Here is a 20,000-nt window from a genome sequence, read left to right as displayed (position 1 = left end):
CGTTTTCATATTAGCGGCCTTTAGTTGACTTCATGGCTTGTTTTTCCCTGCTTTGCTTCCATCCGTTTAGCTAGGTATGAGATCAATAGCAAAACGCTATCGAGGTAACAAACTGAATGAAAGTCTTATGTTTATCGATCGGACGCTCATTGCTAAAACGCCACCCGCTAATTTGTGAACCTTATATTTTGTTTTCAATGGTGCAATTACCCCAAACTGTGATTTTTCAAATTCCTCTTTGACTTGGCTGATGTTTGGTTAGCATATTAGCATGTTTAGCACCCAAGCTTCACTCTCTTCTCATTTGTGAACCTTATATTCTCTTCTCAATGGAGAAATAATCCAAAATAGTGATTTTCAAATTCCCGTTTGATTTGGCTAGTGTTTGTTTAGCCCGTTAGCATGTTTGGCTAGCTTTTCAATGTGTAAATTTGTCCAAGTGAGTAATTGCTGGTACTTTATAGCTTGTATGTTATCTCGGCAAGTTAACAACAATAAAAAAGAAGCTCCAACCAACGTCTGTGGTTTGCCTGTAAACTGTCCGCCTGAGCAGTTGTTTTTTTGTTTTGATTTGTGTGTGTGTGTTTTTTTTTGTTGTTGTTTTTTTTTTTTTTTTTCCATGCAGCTGCTCACATGTGCGTTCATGAGCGCAAACGCCCGGATTAGCCAAGACAAAACGTCACAGCACAGCGGTCCTTTCTCCCCAACCGGCCTGAGCGCTAACCACAGCTGTTCGGGACCACTTGACTCTGCCATCAAAACGTGGTCTCGGATGGCCGCAGACGCTTTGGTCCCTGCTCGCCAAAACATTTGTCTTGGCTGTATTTTTTTTTTGTAATGTGGTCCTCTTGCTAATATGTGCTGGGATACTTTGAGAAAACAATGTAGCCGCTGGCCATGCGCGCTGACGACTAATGCGGCTCACTTTTTAATATTTTATTCTATTTATTTATTTATTTATTGTATTTATTAGTTATCTAGCTAGCTAGCGATCAATCTAGCAATCTAGCTGGCTCGTGATATAGCTAGGTAGCGATCTAGTGATCTAGCTAGGTAGCGATCTAGCTAGCTAGCGATCTCGCGAGCTGGCGATCTAGCTAGCGATCTAGCTGGCTAGCGATCTAGATGGCTAGTGTTCTAGCGAGTGATCCAGCTAGCTGGCGATCTAGCGACCTACCTTGATCTAGTGATCTAGCTTGCTAGCGATCTAGCTAGGTGGCAATCTCGCGATCTAGCTAGCTGGCAATCTAGCGATCTAGCTACCTGGCGATCTAGCGATCGATCTGGCGATCTAGCTACCTGGCGATCTAGCTAGCTGGCGATCAAACGATCTAGCTTGCTGGAGATCTAGTGATCTAGCTAGCTGGCGATCATGTGATCTTGCGATCCAGCTAGTTAGCGATCTAGCTAGTTAGCGATCTAGCTAGCTCACTAATTGTGTCTCTGTCTGTCTTTTTGTTTTTGCAACTCAAGACAGCTGAAGCGAGCATTTCGGCCATTCTTCGCTAAGCCCTTTTGCACTCATTTTTCCGTCTTTTCCAAAGCTGTCAGCCACCAGCCCGGCCCACGTTGTTCCCGTAGTTCCGTTCGACGCACTATGTCTATTCCCGATCACAATCTACGCAACAGGTGTCAAACTAAAGGCTCGGGGTCCAGATTTGATCCGCCACATCATTTTTCGTGGCCCGTAAAAGCAAATAATGTGTGTTAAATTCATGAAGTAACAAGATTTTTAACACGGTGGATCAGTGGATAGCGCCCCTGAACCTCACAATGCAGAGGGACCGTGTTCGATTCCAACTCCGGCCTCCCCCGTGTAGACTTTGGGCCTCCAAACATGTGAATCGATTACGCCCACCATGCGGATCAGTCACCCTGAATTTGTTGCGGGGCGCAAATCATCGGAGACATCGACGCTCAATTGCTAATCTCTACCAATTACCCACAGCCAGTTGAAAGAATTCGCCGAAGGATCTTGCGGCGAAGGCTGTGGCGTAAATCACAGAGGAGATACTCGATTCGGGTTTCCTGACGCCACCCCCTTTTGGTCCTGCTGCCGCTACAGCTGCGCGTCAGCTGTCTGCCAGCTCTAGTAGATAAAGTTGAAGTCTCCGGTGAGGCCAGCCTGGGCTTCTCTTTGACTCCCAGCTGTCGTTCCCACTTGAGACTTACACCGATCGTCTTTCTTACCCACAAGCCCCCGCCAGCGCCACCACTGGACTTCTTCCTCGGACACGTTTCATGAGGAAAATATGCTAGCTGTCAGCTGTCACTTTGTCAACATTGTAGTGGTATTGCTTGACAAGAATTCTCTTAGCTATCTGTCTAGCTACCTAGCTAGCTATCTCTTTGCAATCCATATTCTATCTATTAGCTAGCTACCTAGTTGGCAATATATTTGCTATCTGTTAGCTAGCTACCTAGTTGGCAATATATTTCCTATCTGTTAGCTAGCTACCTAGCTGTCAATATATTTGCTATCCATTTGCTATCTATTAGCTATCTGTCGAGCTAGCTAGCTATGTAGCTGGCTATTTATTAGCTATATGGCTATCTAGTTAGTTAGCTAACTGTCTAGCAGGCTGTTTATTAGCTATGTGTTTGCTAGCTGGCTAGCTTTCTATCTATTTGAGTTACTTCCGGGTTGAGCGAACCCTGGCGCATGTGGCTGCCGCTTCTCGTCCGCAGAAAAACCAATCCGGTGACTGGAAAGTGACCTTGAGAGTTTTGAACAGTCACAGGATCCGTTTTTCTGTGGGTGAGCAGCGGCAGCCACACGAGCCAGCGTTCACTCAACCCAGAAGTAACTTGGATAAAATAGTAAGACAAATAGATAGAACGCTAGCTAGCTAGCAAGCCAATAGATAGCTAATAGCTAGCCAGCTAGATAGCTAGCCAGCCAGCCAGATAGCTATTGTACGGTATTACAGAAAAGACAAAGAGAATTGACTTAGCACAATATTTCTTACTAATGTCTACATGAACAAAAAAAAATAAATAACAAATAATTTCATATCATATCAAGTTTTTTTCCCCACTCAACAGGGTGGTTCCCTTTTACTTCCGGTAACAATGATTCCTTTTTGATGTCGGGTCATATTTGTCTAACTATTTTTCAATGTTAGCCACCCTCCATCTTGTCTCATTGACAGGAATGCATGCGGGCAGGTAACCGGGCGCGCTGCTGCAGTCATGGCTAAGCCGGCCGGGTGGCTCACATCCTCCTGCGCGGTCGCCGCCCTGCTAGCGGCGCTGCTGGCGGTGCCGGCGACGTCGGTCGAAGAGCACGAGTGGCAATTTGACGCCGGTAGGGCACCTTTTCTCCTTTTCGCGTCAACTGATGTGAACCGTAACATCAGCGCTGGCACAAATGTTGACGTGTCATCCGAAAAGCTTCGTAAGCTAACTAAAATTCACTGTACGGCTGAGAGCTTACTCATAAATAAGTACACAAGTACACACATAACTACACTTATAATTACAGGCATAAATCCACGCGTACATCCATGCACATGTACTCTAGACTCAGCTCTTATCTCGGATCCTCTGTACAGCATTCATCTTTGCCATTCTATGCAGAGGATAAAGAATATCGGCTGCTCATTATTGTTTTTCCCAACAATGACATAACGGGGCAAATTCGCCGTGAACGGAAAAATGGACTTGATCCCGCCCCCTCGACTGATGTTCTTTGCTGACTTCCTTTTCCCTTTTTTTTTCCCCTTTTCATCGCCGTCGCCTTCCTGTCTGCTGCATCTGCAGCCGCTCAGTGTCGTTACGCCCTGGGGATGGAGGATGGCAGCATCTTAGACTCTGACATCACCGCCTCTAGCGCCTGGTCCGACTCCACCGAGGCCAAACATGCGAGGTGAGTTTCACTGTACGCGTTTGCCCATTTTGCCGAAAAAAAATGGAGGAAACCAAAAACCAAAAATTTGAAGAAAAAAAATCTGAAAGGAAGGAAAGTGCCTCGCTAGCTAGATAGCGAGCTACTTAGCTAGCGAGATATCTAGCTACCTATCTATTGATCTATCTCGCTATTGAGCTAGCTATCAAGCTAGCTATTGAGGTAGCTATAAAGCTAGCTACTGAGTTACCTATCAAGCTAGCTATTGAGCTAGCTATCTAGTTCTATCTATCTATCTATCTATCTATCTATCTATCTATCTATCTATCTATCTATCTATCTATCTATCTATCTATCTATCTATCTATCTATCTATCTATCTATCTATCTATCTATCTAACTTCGCTCTAGCTTGCTCTAGCTCTAGCTAGCTCTAGCTCTAGCTGTAGCTTGCTCTAGCTCTAGATAGCTCTAGCTAGATCGATATAGCTAGCTAGCTCTAGCTAGCTATATCGATCTTCCTATCTATCTAGCTATTGAGCTAGCTGTCAAGCGAGCTATTGAGCTAGCCACCAAGCTAGCTATCTAGTTGTTTATCTATCTATCTATCTATCTATCTATCTATCTATCTATCTATCTATCTATCTATCTATCTATCTATCTATCTATCTATCGCTCTAACTTGCTCTAGCTGTAGCTTGCTCTTGCTCTAGCTAGATCGATATAGCTAGCTAGCTCTAGCTAGCTATATCGATCTTCCTATCTATCTAGCTATTGAGCTAGCTGTCAAGCGAGCTATTGAGCTAGCCACCAAGCTAGCTATTGAGCTAGCCACCAAGCTAGCTATCTAGTTATTTCGCTACGTATCTACCTCTCTATCTATCTACCTACCATTTGATCTATCTAGCTATTGAGCTAACTATCTAGTTATTTTGCTACCTATCTATCGAGCTACCTAGCTATTGATCTATCTAGCTATCGAGCTAGCTATTGAGACAGCTACTGAGCTAGCTATCGAGCTACCTATCTAGTTATTTTCCTACCTAGCTACCTATCTATCCCTCCATTTTTTTTCTTGTAAAAAAAAAAACCCTGCAAACAAAACAATGGAATGTGCAAAGGCAATGTTGACGCCGAGCCGGCCTCGCTCATCTTTCCCTGGCGGCTCTCTCATGGGTGTGAAATCATTCGGCTATTTCCTGTAGCATGAGCTCACCCACTGGTGGGAGCCGCGGACGGCATCCATGTCAGCGTGACGCCATCTGTGTCATAATTTTGCTTTTAGGTGGTCCGAGCAATACGCTGGTTGTCCCTGAAGGTGGGTGGTGGTGGTGGTGGTGGGGCGCAATGGACCTTCCACAACACAGAGTGCAGCTCATCTCATTTCCTTTTCTCCGATGTGCAGTTGTACATTTTCCCAGCTTGTGGTTTGCAGACAACATTGTTCGCTTCGACATGGGCGTCTTCTCACTGCGGATTCAATTCCGATTTGTTTTGTAGCGAACTCTCGGCTTCAACCGTGCGTGCTACAGCCATCGTCATGGGAACAGTCAAATTTAGCATTTTTTTAATTTATTTTTTATTTATCCTCTCTTTGTGTCGTATGTCCATCTGCAGGTTGAGTACCGGAGAAGGAGACGGAGCCTGGTGCCCCGCAGGCGCCGTCTTCCCCGATGGATCGGAATACCTTCAGGTTAGCACAAGTTACACGACCTTGGAGGGCATATGGTGTCATGTGACCGTGTCTTTCTAGACCCCCCCCCCCCCCCCCCAAAATCATGTACAGGGTGACATAATGCGAGACTGGAAGTCTCTGAGCATCTATAATGTGCATAAAAAGTCAGCATGACTCCCATTTAACACGAGGCTGAATGTGAACTGACGGCCACATCCTCAATCACACGAGGGTGTGCACACTTTTGCAAACATACTATCTCAGTTTGCATTTACCACCTCAGCCCCGCCCAATTTTTTTCCAGTGAATTCTCAAGATTACTAGATCTATTTATACTGTTTTTTTTTTCTTTTATTATTTCAAAAACCTGGTCTTTGACAGGGGTGTGTAGACTTTTGATATCCATTGAATAACAGGGATGGGCAAACATTTGTTTCAATTATTATGTTTTTTATTTCAGCCCAGAAATTTGTAGATGTAAGAAGTTAGACTATGGCTGTAAAATACATTTTCGGAAAAAAAAAATATTCACAAAATTCAACCAAATTTAACAGTCGATGTTTAATAATCAAGCTAGCACACGTTTGAAAGTCACAAAAGGTTCCGCTAATTTGAGTGCTAGTTTGAGTGCTAGTTTGAGCGCTAGTTTGAGCGCTAGTTTGAGCGCCAATTCGAGCGCCAGTTCGAGCACTAATTTAACCGCTAATTCGCGCGTGAGTTCAAGTGCTAATTTAACCGCTAATTCGAGCGCGAGTTCAAGCGCTAATTCGAGCGCTAATTCTAGCGCTAGTTCGAGCGCTAATTTGAGCGGTCGAACGAGCGCTAATTAAACCGCTAATTGAACAGATAATTGGACAGCTAATTGGAGCGCTACTTCGACCGCTAGCTGAAGCGCTAACTCAAATGCTAACTGAAACCATAATCCAAGCTCTGATCCAAGCTCTTATCCAAGCTCTGATTCAAGCGCTAATTCATGAACTGTGACGCGCTAAAGTAAACTAAGCTAACCGATTCCCGTTTTTCTGCAGGTGGACCTTCGCAAGCTCCACTTCCTGGCCTTGGTGGGTACACAGGGTCGCCACGCCGACGGGCACGGCCAGGAATTTGCCCGTAGTTACCGCCTGCGCTACTCTCGGGACGGCGTCAAGTGGATCACCTGGAAGGACCGCTGGGGACAGGAAGTGAGGACAAAAATCAAGCGTGTTAGCCTGACTTCAAAGCGATACCGCGAACGCGTTACCCAGCTCGAAGCTAGCATAAACACAACCGCTTATAAATGAAATATTTAAGGCTTTCTGATTCTGATTATTATTTTATTTATTATTAAGGTGGTGTCCGGGAATGAAAACACCTACGATGTAGTTCTGAAGGACCTGGGGCCCCCCATTGTGGCCCGCATGGTGCGCTTCTACCCGTTAGCCGACCGGGTGATGAGCGTTTGCCTTCGTGTGGAACTCTACGGTTGCGTGTGGACTGGTAAGCGGCGGCCATTTTGACTGCGAAGGGTCACCATTTTACTCCTCAAACTTCTCCGTCACTTTTCTCCAGGTGGCTTAAAGGCTTACGCGGCTCCAGTCGGTCACGTGATGAATCTGTCGGGTTTGCCCGTCTACCTGAACGACTCCACCTACGATGGCAGCACGGAGCAAGGGTAAGCGCTATTTGTTGCTGAAAAAACACACACACACACAAAATGGCCCCCAAAAAAAGCGTCTAGTAGGAGCTAGTGTTTCCCAAAGATGGAAGAAAAAGGGGGGACCTGTGTGGTGTTATTGTAGTCACTGAGGGATTTTGGAGGCACGTTTCCTGGCCGTAATGTTTTGGCAGGACGCTAGACGGGCCACATCAAGATACGTGACAGGGTTACGCTCGCTCAAGCTACGCGCTTTAATGGAGCCAAAATGTTTTGCTTATGAGTAAGCGAACACCTCTTGATGCGATCCAGACGGATTCTGGCGCAGATGTGTGTTCGTGGGAGATGGAGAGAGAGAGGGTGGGTGGGTGGGGTGACCTCTTTGTTTTGTTTGTGTGTGTTTTTTTTTTGTGCGTGCTCAGGCGATATGACCTTTCAAAATAAAAAAGGGGGGGAAAAATCCAGTTGAATTTTCCCTCTGGAACTCAGTTATAATTTCATTATGGTGCGCCTTATAGTTGGAAAAAAATTGAAAATACACCATTCATTGGGGGTGCGCCTTATACTCCAATGTGCCGTATACGCCGGAAAATACTGTAATTATATTTTTTTTTTTTGGGGGGGGGGGGGGAATGTCATTCATCCGGTGTGCCTTACACGCTGGAAAATATGGTATTTATATATTTTATTTGTGGGAAAAAATGTCATTCATTGAAGGTGCGCCTTACATATGGAAAAAGTTTGAAAATAAACCATTCATTGGGGGTGCGCCTTATACTCCGGTGCGCCTTATGCACCGGAAAATATGGTATTTATATATTTTAGTAGGGGGGGGGGGGGATGTCATTCATCGAAGGTGCGCCTTATATATGGGAAAAAAATTAAAATACACCATTTATTGGGGGTGCTCCTTATACTCCGGTGTGCCTTATGCACTGGAAAATATGGTATTTATATATTTTATTTGGGAGGGGAAATGTCATTCATTGAAGGTGCGCCTTATATATGGAAGAAAAATTAAAATACACCATTTATTGGGGGTGCGCCTTATACTCCAGTGTGCCTTATGCACCGGAAAATATGGTATTTATATATTTTAGTAGGGGGGGCGGGATGTCATTCATTGAAGGTGCGCCTTATATATGGAAAAAAATTAAAATACACCATTTATTGGGGGTGCGCCTTATACTCCGATGTGCCTTATGCACTGGAAAATATGGTATTTATATATTTTATTTGGGAGGGGAAATGTCATTCATTGAAGGTGCGCCTTATATATGGGAAAAAAATTAAAATACACCATTTATTGGGGGTGCGCCTTATACTCCAGTGTGCCTTATGCACTGGAAAATATGGTATTTATATATTTTAGGGGGGGGGGGGAATGTCATTCATTGAAGGTGCGCCTTACATATCGAAAAAGTTTGAAAGTACACCATTCATTGGGGGTGCGCCTTATACTCCGGTGCGCCTTATGCACTGGAAAATATAGTATTTATATATTTTTTTTGTGGGAAAAATGTCATTCATTGAAGGTGCGCCTTACATATGGAAAAAGTTTGAAAGTACACCATTCATTGGGGGTGCGCCTTATACTCCGGTGCGCCTTATGCACTGGAAAATATGGTATTTATATATTTTAGTAGGGGGGGGGAAAATTAACTTATATATGGGTAATTGGGGGTGCGCCTTATATATGCACTGGAAAATATGGTATTTATATATTTTATTTGGGAGGGGAAATGTCATTCATTGAAGGTGCGCCTTATATATGGGAAAAAAATTAAAATACACCATTTATTGGGGGTGCGCCTTATACTCCGGTGTGCCTTATACACTGGAAAATAACGTAAAATAACAAATAATACACAACAAAAACATAAAACAGAAATTCTCGCAATCTTATCCATTTTTCGGCATATGCTTTGATTCGCTACTTTTTCATCTATAACCGCTTCAAACAACAAAATGGCTGCTTTCTGTCGAAATGTATACGGAAATGAATGAACATTGGATAATTTAACCAAAAGAAAATGAGGTTTTTTTTTTGTATTTAAATGAGCCCTTCTCGTTCCAAGTCCATAATAAAACAAATGACCTAACATTTAGGCCCCGCCCACATTTCTACGCAGGGTTGAGTTTGGCGGCCTGGGTCAACTATGCGACGGCGTCCTTGGCGGAGACGATTTCATGGAGAGCAAAGAGCTGCGGGTGTGGCCCGGCTACGACTACCTGGGTTGGAACCGAGATGTCCTCGGGAAGCCCAGCGTGGACATCGAGTTCCATTTCGAGAAGCCTCGCGTGCTTCATGTCATGCAGGTGGCCAGTCATTAGAATGTTTCATACCCTCCACATATTACAAACAGACCGCACAACAAATTAATAAATAACTATTTTTTTCAATTTTTCATCAAAAATAATGACTGTTATTGTGGTTTACATACGACAATTTTAAATTTTGGTTCGGACTTTAGCAAGCAACATGGAATTTCACAAGTTTGATGTGCTTTCGCGGGCCGAATAAAATTATGTGGCGGGCCAGATTTGGCCCCCGGGCCTTGACTACGACACATGTGATGTACGGGATTAGCCAGTTAGCTGAATAGAATGAGAGCTAACTCGCTCGCTCCCTAGCTAGCAAGATCGCTAGCTAGTTCGATAGATGAGCACAGAATTTTCCAAGTTTGATTTGCTTTCGCGGCCCGAATCAAATGATGTAGCGGGCCAGAGTTGGCCCTCGGGCCTCGACTTTGACACCTGTGATGTAAGGGATTAGCCAGCTAGCTGAATAAAATGAGGGATAACTAGCTCGCTCAATAGCGAGCTAGCTCGCTAACTAGCTTGCTAACTAGCTCGCTAACTAGCTCGCTAGTTAGCTTGATTGCTAGCTAGCTCGATAGATGAGCACAGAATTTGCCAAGTTTGATTTGTTTTCGCGGGCCGAATAAAAGGATGAAGTGGGCCAGATTCGGCCCCAGAGCCTTGACTTTGACACTCATGATGTAAGGGATTAGCCAGCTAGCACAATAGAATGAGGGATAGCGAGCTAGTTAGCTTGATTGCTAGCTAGCTCGATAGATGAGCACAGAATTTCCCAAGTTTGATTTGCTTTCGCGGGCCGAATAAAATGATGTGGCGGTCCAGATTTGGCCTGCCAACCTTGACTACAAAACCTAGGATGTCAGTGATTAGCCAGCTAGCTGAATAGAAATAGAGCTAACTAGCTCGCTCCCTAGCTAGCTCGATCGCTAGCTAGCTACCTAGCTTGATCGAGAAGCTTTTGCGGAGCTCCAGTCGTGCCGTTTGGGATTTTATTGAAAGCAACAACCCGCACACGTGTCGACAAAAAAAATGGCTGGAATGCCGCTAAACATACGACGCAGCCGTTAGCCTCACATGTGGCTCCGCTTACAGGTGACGGGCTCGGAATCAATTTCGTCATTGCCTTCCAAAAATTCACACCGCAGACCCCCCAGGGCCGCTTTTTGGCACCTTATTCCCGTGTGGTATTAGCATCGCAAAAACTGTGCGCAATAGCATTCAAATGCTAACGTGAATCCAAAATGTCTACCCTGTTGTTATTTTGCTTTTCATATGGGCAATTTCCACTTCCTGTTACAGTTTAAATTCACTCCGCAGACCCCCCCTTGGCCGCTTTTTGGCGCCTTATTCCCGCGTGGTATTAGCATCGCAAAAACTGCGCGCAATAGCATTCAAATGCTAACATGAATCCAAAATGTCTACCCTGTTGTTATTTTGCTTTTCATATGGGCAATTTCCACTTCCTGTTCCAGTTTAAATTCACTCCGCAGACCCCCCCCCTTGGCCGCTTTTTGGCGCCTTATTCCCGTGTGGTATTAGCATCGCGAAAACTGCGCGCAATAGCATTCAAATGCTAACGTGAATCCAAAATGTCTACCCTGTTGTTATTTTTCTTTTTATATGGACAATTTCCACTTCCTGTTCCAGTTTAAATTCACTCCACAGACCCCCCCCAGGGCCGCTTTTTGGCACCTTATTCCCATGTGGTATTAGCATCGCGAAAATTGCGGGCAATAGCATTCAAATGCTAACGTGAATCCAAAATGTCTACCCTGTTGTTATTTTTCTTTTTATATGGACAATTTCCACTTCCTGTTACAGTTTAAATTCACTCCGCAGACCCCCCCCAGGGCCACTTTTTGACGCCTTATTCCCGTGTGGTATTAGCATCGCGAAAACTGCGCGCAATAGCATTCAAATGCTAACGTGAATCCAAAATGTCTACCCTGTTGTTATTTTTCTTTTTATATGGACAATTTCCACTTCCTGTTCCAGTTTAATTTCACTCCGCAGACCCCCCCCCCCCTTGGCCGCTTTTTGGCGCCTTATTCCCGCGTGGTATTAGCATCGCGAAAACTGCGCGCAATAGCATTCAAATGCTAACGTGAATCCAAAATGTCTACCCTGTTGTTATTTTGCTTTTCATATGGGCAATTTGCACTTCCTGTTAGAGTTTATAATTGTTTTTATTTGGCGAATATTCTCGTGTGGGCAGGTCCACAGCAACAACCGTCACACGCAAGGCGTTCGGGTGTTCAACAAAGTGGAGTGCTCGTTCAAGAGCGGCCTACTCCAACCGTGGTCGTCGCCGCCATTATCCTTGAACGTCCCCTTGGATGACCTCAAGGATCCGTCGTCCCGTACGCTCTCCCTGCCCCTGGATGGACGTCTCGCTCACATCCTGCGCTGCAGCTTCTTTTTCACCGACACGTGGTTGCTCCTCAGCGAGATCTCCTTCCTGTCAGGTAACGACGACGACGGCAGTACTTCTTCTACTACTTGGACTACTTCTTTCGCTAACCTGCGCTACCGCTACTTCCTGTTTGACGACTATGTCTACTTTCATCACCAGTGTATGTTGGTACCAGGATGTTTACAATATGTCAAACTCTTTACGTTCATCAGCATTGCCTTCGCTTTACACTCGGACAGTGTAGCCGCCGTTAGCCTCCAGCTAGCTGCTAGACTGCTAACCCCCCTTGTGGTATTTTCAGGCAATCCCAATCACCTCCTTTCTTTCTCACGCCACTCGTTATGAGAATCGGAATCAGAAAGCCTTAAATAGTCCCGCAAATGGGGAAATTTTACAATAGCCACGTCTCCGTGACGAGTAGCCAGCTGGTTTCCCGGTACTCCATCTCGTGTTGCGTTAGCGCCGCTAGCTCGTCCATCTTGTTTAGTAATGATCTTACATTCCCCATCATAACGGACGGGAGAACATGTCCCTACTTTCTCCTCATCAGCTGGTCTGGGATTTCCGGCTTGACTCCCGCTAGCCCGCTATTAGCTCACCGTGCTAGCAGCTGGTCTTGACTGTAAAAAATGGTGTCCAGTGTCCGAGTGGTTTCCTCGTTCACAGTCGTGGCGAAAAAAAATAACAAAAACAGTGATACCTCAGCTTACGAACGTAATTGGTTCCCAGAAAGTGTGTGTAAGGCAAAAAGTTCGTCTGCCAAGTGTTTATTTCCCATAAGAAACCATTAGAAATGAGAATAATCTGTTCCCATGTCCCCGTAAAACATAATTTTCTACTAAATAAACCTTAAAGGACAACCGACGTCACTTTTTTTGAAACTATCTCTGGTCCCCCCCGCCCCCTCTTGCCTCCCCCTAGACACTATTAAAGACAAGACACAAACGAACGGTCGCAAGACTCCTCCCACCAGCTCGTCGCCATCTTTCAATCACACCTCAGCCTCTCCCGCCCCGAGCGACAGCGCCTTCACCGCGGGCACCGCCACATCTGGTGAGTTCAGCTCGTCCTACGCCACCAAACCCCTCCCCCATCCCTCGCCTCTTCTTCCAACTTGTCATTACCCATCACCCTCCTCATCCAATAGCTTTTTTTTTTAATCTGTGTCTCAAAGTAACTTTTTTTTTTTTTTTACTCCTGCCAGCCAGCTAGTCCCTTTTTAGCTCGAAATCTGATCGCACGTCTCCGGTACCCAAAATGGTCCACCGGTGTCGAAAATTGTAAAGAAATATATATATATATATATATATATATATATATACTAATACTTACTATACTATAATAATACTTCTGCTACTTTGACAGGGTATATATATATATATATATATATATATATATATATATATATATATATATATATATATATATATATATATATATATATATATATATTATAATTATATAAAAATAATATATAATAAAAAAATATAATATATAATTATAATACATATATATATATATATATATATATATACTAATACTTACTATACTATAATAATACTTCTGCTACTTTGACAGGGTGTTATGTGTATATATATATATATATATATATATATATATATATATATATATAGTTTATAACACCCTGTCAAAGTATCAGAAGTAAGTATTATTAGTCGCATTATTACAAGTAAGTATTATTAGTAGCATGGGATTAAGAAAAACAGGAATTTAGGCTACATAGCATTTATGCTAACATGTCATTGTTGTTGTTTTTTACACAAAGCGCATCGCAGTGCTTCAACAGAAAATATATTTTCAAAATATATATATCTATATATATAGAGAGAAAGGAATTACGCATGAAGAAAAATTCTACATTAATTCATTCACTGCCAGACGATGTGCAAAAATGTGTCCACTCCAGTGCCAGGGTTTTTGTCATTTTCGCTCGAATTGCTGGAACCACAGAATATTGAGTTTTAGGACTATATAAACATTCAATACAGAGTTAGAAACTCTCTTCTTTCATCAGACAAAAAATTGTTAATTCCTAAATTATATGAAAAAATAGTTAATTCCTAAGTTATATGGGTCTTGAGTTATCTGAGCTTGAAATGAGGGCAGTTAGACCCAATACAATCCATACATATTGGTTTATATAGCGCTTGAACTACCGCTGAAGCTGTACCAAAGCGCTAACATGGGAAAAACGGGAAAAAAAATGTTAATTCCTAAGTTATATGAAAAAAATAGTTAATTCCTAAGTTATATGGGTCTTGAGTTATCTGAGCTTGAAATGAGGGCGGCTATTCAAAATACAACACAATACATACATAGTGGTTTATATAGCACTTTAACAATAGCGAAAACTGGAACGAGGTGTGAACGTGGGAGAAAAAAGGTAAACGCTGGCCCCTCGTGGAAGGGAAAAATATCGCCAGAGGTCTGACAAGCCCTTTATCGGCACCCAAGCATGAAAAAAACAAACAAATTCCGGAATGGCTCTTCACGTCATATTTTCAATTCCTGAATATATTCGAGAATGGCAGTGAATGAGTTAAAAAAAAAAAAAAGGAGAGAGAGAGAGCCCGTTAGCGCCCTGTCGGTGGTCCTGACGTCCATCACCACCTCCACCATTTCATACCATCCCCCGTTTGTCCATCTCCTCCTCGTCCTCCCTCTCTAGCACCTCCTCCCACCGCCGACTCCACCTTCACGATGGACGCCGACGCTAATTGGACGCTGTCAGGTGAGACCAACCACTTTTTGAGGTTCCGTTGCGTGGACGAGACAAAAAATGCACGTTTGCGAGCAAGAACAAAATGGCTCCCTGTGGTGTTTGGACTGCGTGACAAAGTCTCAAAACTCAAGTGGAAGTTGACTCGGTGGGGGGTTAATCGGAGGATTTAGGACTTGTGCGAAGAGGCCCGTGTGTGTGTCTGTGTGTGTGTGTGTGTGTGTGTGTGTGTATGTGTTTTGTGTGAATGTGTGCGTTTTTGTGTGAATGTGTGCGTTTTTGTGTTTTGTGTGAGTGTCTGTGAATGCGTGTGTTTGTGGGTGTGTGTTTTTGTGTTTTGTGTGTGTCTGTGAATGTGTGTGTTTTTGTGTGTGGATGTGTGAATGTGTATGTTTTGTGTGCGTGTCAATGTGTGTTTGTGTGTTCGTTTTTATGTGCATTTTTGTGTTTGTGTGTGAGAATGCGTGTGAATGTGTGTTTTGTGTGAATCTGTGTGTTTTTGTGTGCGTGTGTGTGCTTTTTTGTGTGTCTGTGACCGTGTGTGTGTGTGTGTGTGTGTGTGTGTGTGTGCGTGAGTGAGAATGTGTGTGTCTGTGTTGGTGTCTGTGTTGATGTGTGTGTTTTTGTGCGCATGTGCGTTTTTGTGTGTTTTGTGTGAGTGTCTGTGAATGTGTGCATTTTTGTGTGTGGGTGTGTGAATGTGTATGTTTTGTGTGCGTGTGAATGTGTGTTTGTGTGTGCGCGTGTGTGCGTTTTTGTGTGCATTTTTGTGTGTGAGAATGTGTGTGTGAATGTGTATTTTGTGTGAATCTGTGTGTTTTTGTGTGCGTGTGTGTGCTTTTTTTGTGCGAGTGTCTGTGAACGTGTGTGTGTGTGTGTGTATGTGTGCGTGTGTGTCTGTGTTGATGTGTGTGTTTTTGTGTGCGTGTGCATTTTTGTGTGTTTTGTGTGAGTGTCTGTGAATGTGTGTTTTTGTGTGTGTGTGTGTGTGTGTGTGTGTGTGTGTGTGTGTGTGTGTGTGTGTGTGTGTGTGTGTGTGTGTGTGTGTGTGTGTGCGTTTTTGTGCGTGTGTGTATGTGCGTTTTTGTGTGTGTGTGTGTGGGTGCTTGTGTGCATGTTTTTGTGGGTGTGTTTTTGGAGGTGTTTTGTGTGTGTGGTTTTTGTGTGTGTGTGTGTGTGTCAGTGCATGGGTTTTCGTGTTGTGTGTGTGTGTGTGTGTGTGTGTGTGTGTGTTTTGTGTGTGGTAGGTTGTGTGGTGTTGTCATTGTTGGCGCTGGTGTTTGTTCTCGCATGCCTCATCCGACCTTCACAGGGGATCGAATGACCTTTGAGTTTGCTCCATTGTGTGTGTACAAAAGGAGGGGCGGATTTGTCACATTCTTTTCTCCAAGCGGAGGCCATCGTGGTGTGATTCAGTCAACCCTCATCTTTCCACTGCCCCCCCCCCTCCCCCCCTTTCTCGTCGCATCAGGTTCGGAGTTTGAGGGCGTGTCTCCGAGGGCGGGGCTTCCGGTGGCCAAAGACGACAGCAGCAACACGGCCATCTTGATCGGCTGCCTGGTGGGCATCATCCTGCTGCTGCTGGCCGTCATCGCCGTCATTCTGTGGCGGCAGTACTGGAAGAAGTTACTGGGGAAGGTGAGCCATGCATTTAACTCATTCAGCGCCAGACCATGTGCAAAAATGTGTCCACTCCAGTGCCAGGGTTTTTGTCATTGTCACTCGAATTGCAGGACCCACAGAATATTGAGTTTTAGGACTACATCAACATTCAATGGAGCGTATGAAACCTTAGACTCTCTTTTTTTCCATAAAAAACTGTTAATTCCCAAGTTAAATGGGTCTGGAGTTATCTGAGCTTGAAATGAGGGCAGCGGTACAAAATACAATACATACATATTGGTTTATATAGCGCTTTAACAACAGCTGAAGTTGTTACAAAGCGCTAACATGGTTTATCTATAGCTATCCATCTAGCTAGCTACCTAGCTAGCTAGCTATTTGCTATCTATCAGCTATTTGGCTGGCAAGCTAGCTATTTAGCTTGTTATCTCATAGCTATATAATAATAATAATAATAATAATAATAATACATTTGATTTCTAAGCGCCTTTCAAAACTCTCAAGGTCACTTTACAGTCACAGGATAAGTTTCTCTGTGGGTGAGCAGTGGCAGCCATACGCGCCAGCGTTCACTCAACCCGGAAGTCATAGCTATCTGGCTATCCGGTTAGGTCTCTATTAGCTATCTATTAGCCTGCTAGCTAGCTTTCTATCTATTTGAGTTACTTCCGGGTTGAGTGAACGCTGGCGCATGTAGCTACCGCTGCTCACCCGCAGAAAAACGTATGTTGTGACTGTAAAGTGATCTTGAGAGTTTTGAAAGGCGCTTCTAAATGAAATGTATTATTATTATTATTATTATTATGATGTATTATTATTATTATTATTAAAAATGGAAATACTGCCCCCTTGTGGAAAAGAAAAACGGGTCAAGTTTTGTTTATATTTATTTTTTTTGTTTAGTTTTTATTAGTTTTAGCATTTATTTTATCTATATTTTTAGATGGAGTCTTTGTCAAGTTTTGTTTAATACAGTAAAGTCTCGTTATATCGATATTCAAGGGAGTCCGAAAAAATATCGATATAACCGGGACTATCGATATATCCGACCCTGTTTGCATGTAATTTTCTCCGTGCGTGCATAGAAATAGTATCGATATAACCGGGACTATCGATATATCCGATATCGATATAACGAGACTTTACTGTATTATTATTATTATTATTATTATTATTATTATTATTAAAAATGGAAATACTGCCCCCTTGTGGAAAAGAAAAACGGGTCAAGTTTTGTTTATTTTTTGTTTAGTTTTTATTAGTTTTAGCATTTATTTTATCTATATTTTTAGATGGAGTCTTTGTCAAGTTTTGTTTCATATTTTATTTTTATTTTAGCATTTGTTTTCAATATCTTTTTTTATGTATTGTATAGTGTATTGTATAGTATTCGTCATGTTTTGTTTATATTGATTTTTCTACGGCTTAGTTTATTTTTCTTAGTCTTTTTTTTAATTTTTCTTAGCTTACTTATTTGTCTTATTATTTATTATTTCTTAGTTTTTCTTCGTTTACTTGAACTAGTTCCGAGTGACTACAAAAATCAGAATCAGAATCAGAATCATCTTTATTGCCAAGTATGTAGGACACACAAGGAATTTGTTTCCGGTAGAACAAAAAAAATCAAAAATGAAATCAATGTTCCAGGGTGAGGGCGGCCTGTCAAGCGAAGAGCTCCGCGTGCACCTGTCGGTTCCTTCCGACAACGTTGTCATCAACAACACGCACAGCTACTCCAGCCGCTACCAGCGCATCCACACCTTCCCCGACGACCCCGAACGGGAGGCTGAAAGCGAGTACCAGGAACCCAGCGCCTTGCTGCACCCGCGGGATCGCCGCGACAGCACAGGTCGGTTTACCGCACACCCCGCATCATTTGACAACAACAATAATAATATTAATAATAATATTAATATATTAAACCCTTCAAATTTGTACAGATGACAGCTGAAGAAACCTTGTCATCGATTAATAATTATTGCTATAATAGTTGTAATAGTTAGAACGCTTAAAATGATAATATAATAGCAATAATTATAATAGCAATAATGAGAATAATAATAATAATAGAAATAAAATAATTGCAATAATAATAATAAAAATGTTGTTATTATTGATAATAGTAGTAATAATAGTAATAATAATCATAGTAATAGTAATATTCGTAATAATAATCATAATAATAATAGTAATAATTATTGCTATTATTGATATTATTGCTATAATTGTTATTATAGTTGTAATAGTTATAACACTTATAATGATAACATAACAGCAATAATGACAATAGCAATAATGAGAATAATAATGAGAATAATAATAATAATAATAAGAAGAAGAAGAAGAAGAAGAAGAAGAATATAGCAATAATAATATTAATCATACTAATTATAATAATAATGATGATGATGATGATGATGATGATGATGATGATGATAATAATAATATTATTATTATAAATTATATATATTTATTTATTATTATTACTACTACTACAATAACAACAGTAATTATAATAAAAAATTCTATTAATGATTATAATAATATCTTAATATTATTATTGCTACTAATAATAATCTCAATATTATTATGACTAATGATACTAATATTTGTAATTATTTTTACAAATAATGATCTTCATTTCCTTCTTTTCCTCTATATTATATATTAGATATATTAGGTATATAATTATTATTATGGGTACCATTATTATTACTATTATTACTAATAGTACGTCACGAATAGTAATAATAGAAACATTCTTATTATTATTATTATTTATTTAATATATAATAATAATAATAGTAATAATAATATTAACAGTAGTAATATTAATAATAGTGATCATATTACATATACTATTAGTAATAATATCAAAATAGTACATTTCATATATAAGCGCCTTTCAAAACTCTCAAGGACATTTAGCTTTCCAGGGCCACTTCCAATCACATAGCGGTCCGAAGTAGGCCCCCGAGCCTTCAGTTTGACACCTGCGACACAAAACACGTCAAGTCAACTTTTTTTTTGGTGTTGTTACAATGCCATTTTTTTTTGCTGGAAAAAAAAAAAAACGCTCAAGAGGTGCACAAAACCGCTTTTGTTCCAAGGAGAGAAACAAAAAAAGCAGGAATGGGGAAATGGGTATGGAGGGGGGGGGGGGGGGGGGGGGCATGTTGCAGTTGTTGTGCACCCCAGGTGGTCGGCATGCTGTCTCCACCGGATCCCTCCGCTCTGGAATAACTCAACTCCTAAAGATGATTTCAGGCCATTGGCCTTTTTTTTTTCTGTGCGTTGCCGTCATCGCCCGTGCTTGCCGTGTGCGCCGCATTGCATCCCGTCCTCAATCACCTCCACGTGCTAACAAGGACTTTATTTTTTTTGTTTTGTTCTGTCTATTTGATGCCCACTTTGTGTATACGTGCGTGCGTATGTCCACGTGTGTGTATATTGTGTGCGTTTGTGTGTATATTGTGTGCGTTTGTGTTAACCAACCCGACCTATCACCTGCTCCGGTCAGATCACAGGAAAGGCTCCAGGCCCAGCACCTGTCAGGAAAAGAGTCTCAATGTGCCTCATGGTAAGAAATCTCAGACTGGGTTGACCCTAGCCTAAAAAGGTCAACCCCTCCCCCTCCCGCCTCTCAGCTCTCCTGTCAGTAGTGTTGCAAGTCGTCATTCTTCTCATCATGCATGAGACTGACTTCACTCCTCTTTTTAACTTTTGCATTATGTGGTGGGTTTTTCA

The 20,000-nt window shown here is 42.2% G+C and overlaps 1 protein-coding gene across 5 annotated transcripts in view; it reads left to right on the top strand.

The window, feature by feature from the left end:
* ddr1 (discoidin domain receptor tyrosine kinase 1) overlaps positions 1–20,000 on the top strand; it is a 44,860-nt gene that overhangs the window by 13,190 nt on the left and 11,670 nt on the right. For 2 of the 5 annotated variants that reach the window (XR_016115449.1, XM_088999790.1), the window contains exons 2-14: positions 3,153–3,307; positions 3,763–3,868; positions 5,465–5,540; positions 6,551–6,703; positions 6,851–6,998; positions 7,071–7,173; positions 9,288–9,474; positions 11,693–11,942; positions 12,812–12,943; positions 14,580–14,642; positions 16,102–16,268; positions 17,901–18,102; positions 19,774–19,833. Coding sequence is in view for 4 of the 5 variants with exons in the window: in XM_088999790.1 (XP_088855916.1) it covers positions 3,193–3,307; positions 3,763–3,868; positions 5,465–5,540; positions 6,551–6,703; positions 6,851–6,998; positions 7,071–7,173; positions 9,288–9,474; positions 11,693–11,942; positions 12,812–12,943; positions 14,580–14,642; positions 16,102–16,268; positions 17,901–18,102; positions 19,774–19,833 (1,762 nt within the window). In the remaining variant the exon portion in view is untranslated. The remainder of the gene's footprint in view (positions 1–3,152; positions 3,308–3,762; positions 3,869–5,464; positions 5,541–6,550; positions 6,704–6,850; positions 6,999–7,070; positions 7,174–9,287; positions 9,475–11,692; positions 11,943–12,811; positions 12,944–14,579; positions 14,643–16,101; positions 16,269–17,900; positions 18,103–19,773; positions 19,834–20,000) is intronic. The other 3 variants (XM_088999791.1, XM_088999793.1, XM_088999794.1) reach the window with 3 other exon arrangements.

This window comes from Hippocampus bargibanti, linkage group LG06 (assembly GCF_051943395.1).
Source record: "Hippocampus bargibanti isolate YZ-2025 linkage group LG06, ASM5194339v1, whole genome shotgun sequence".
In the NCBI taxonomy this organism is placed as follows: domain Eukaryota; kingdom Metazoa; phylum Chordata; class Actinopteri; order Syngnathiformes; family Syngnathidae; genus Hippocampus; species Hippocampus bargibanti.
Note: the sequence above shows the minus strand (reverse complement) of the source record. Positions and strands in the feature narration are given on the sequence as shown.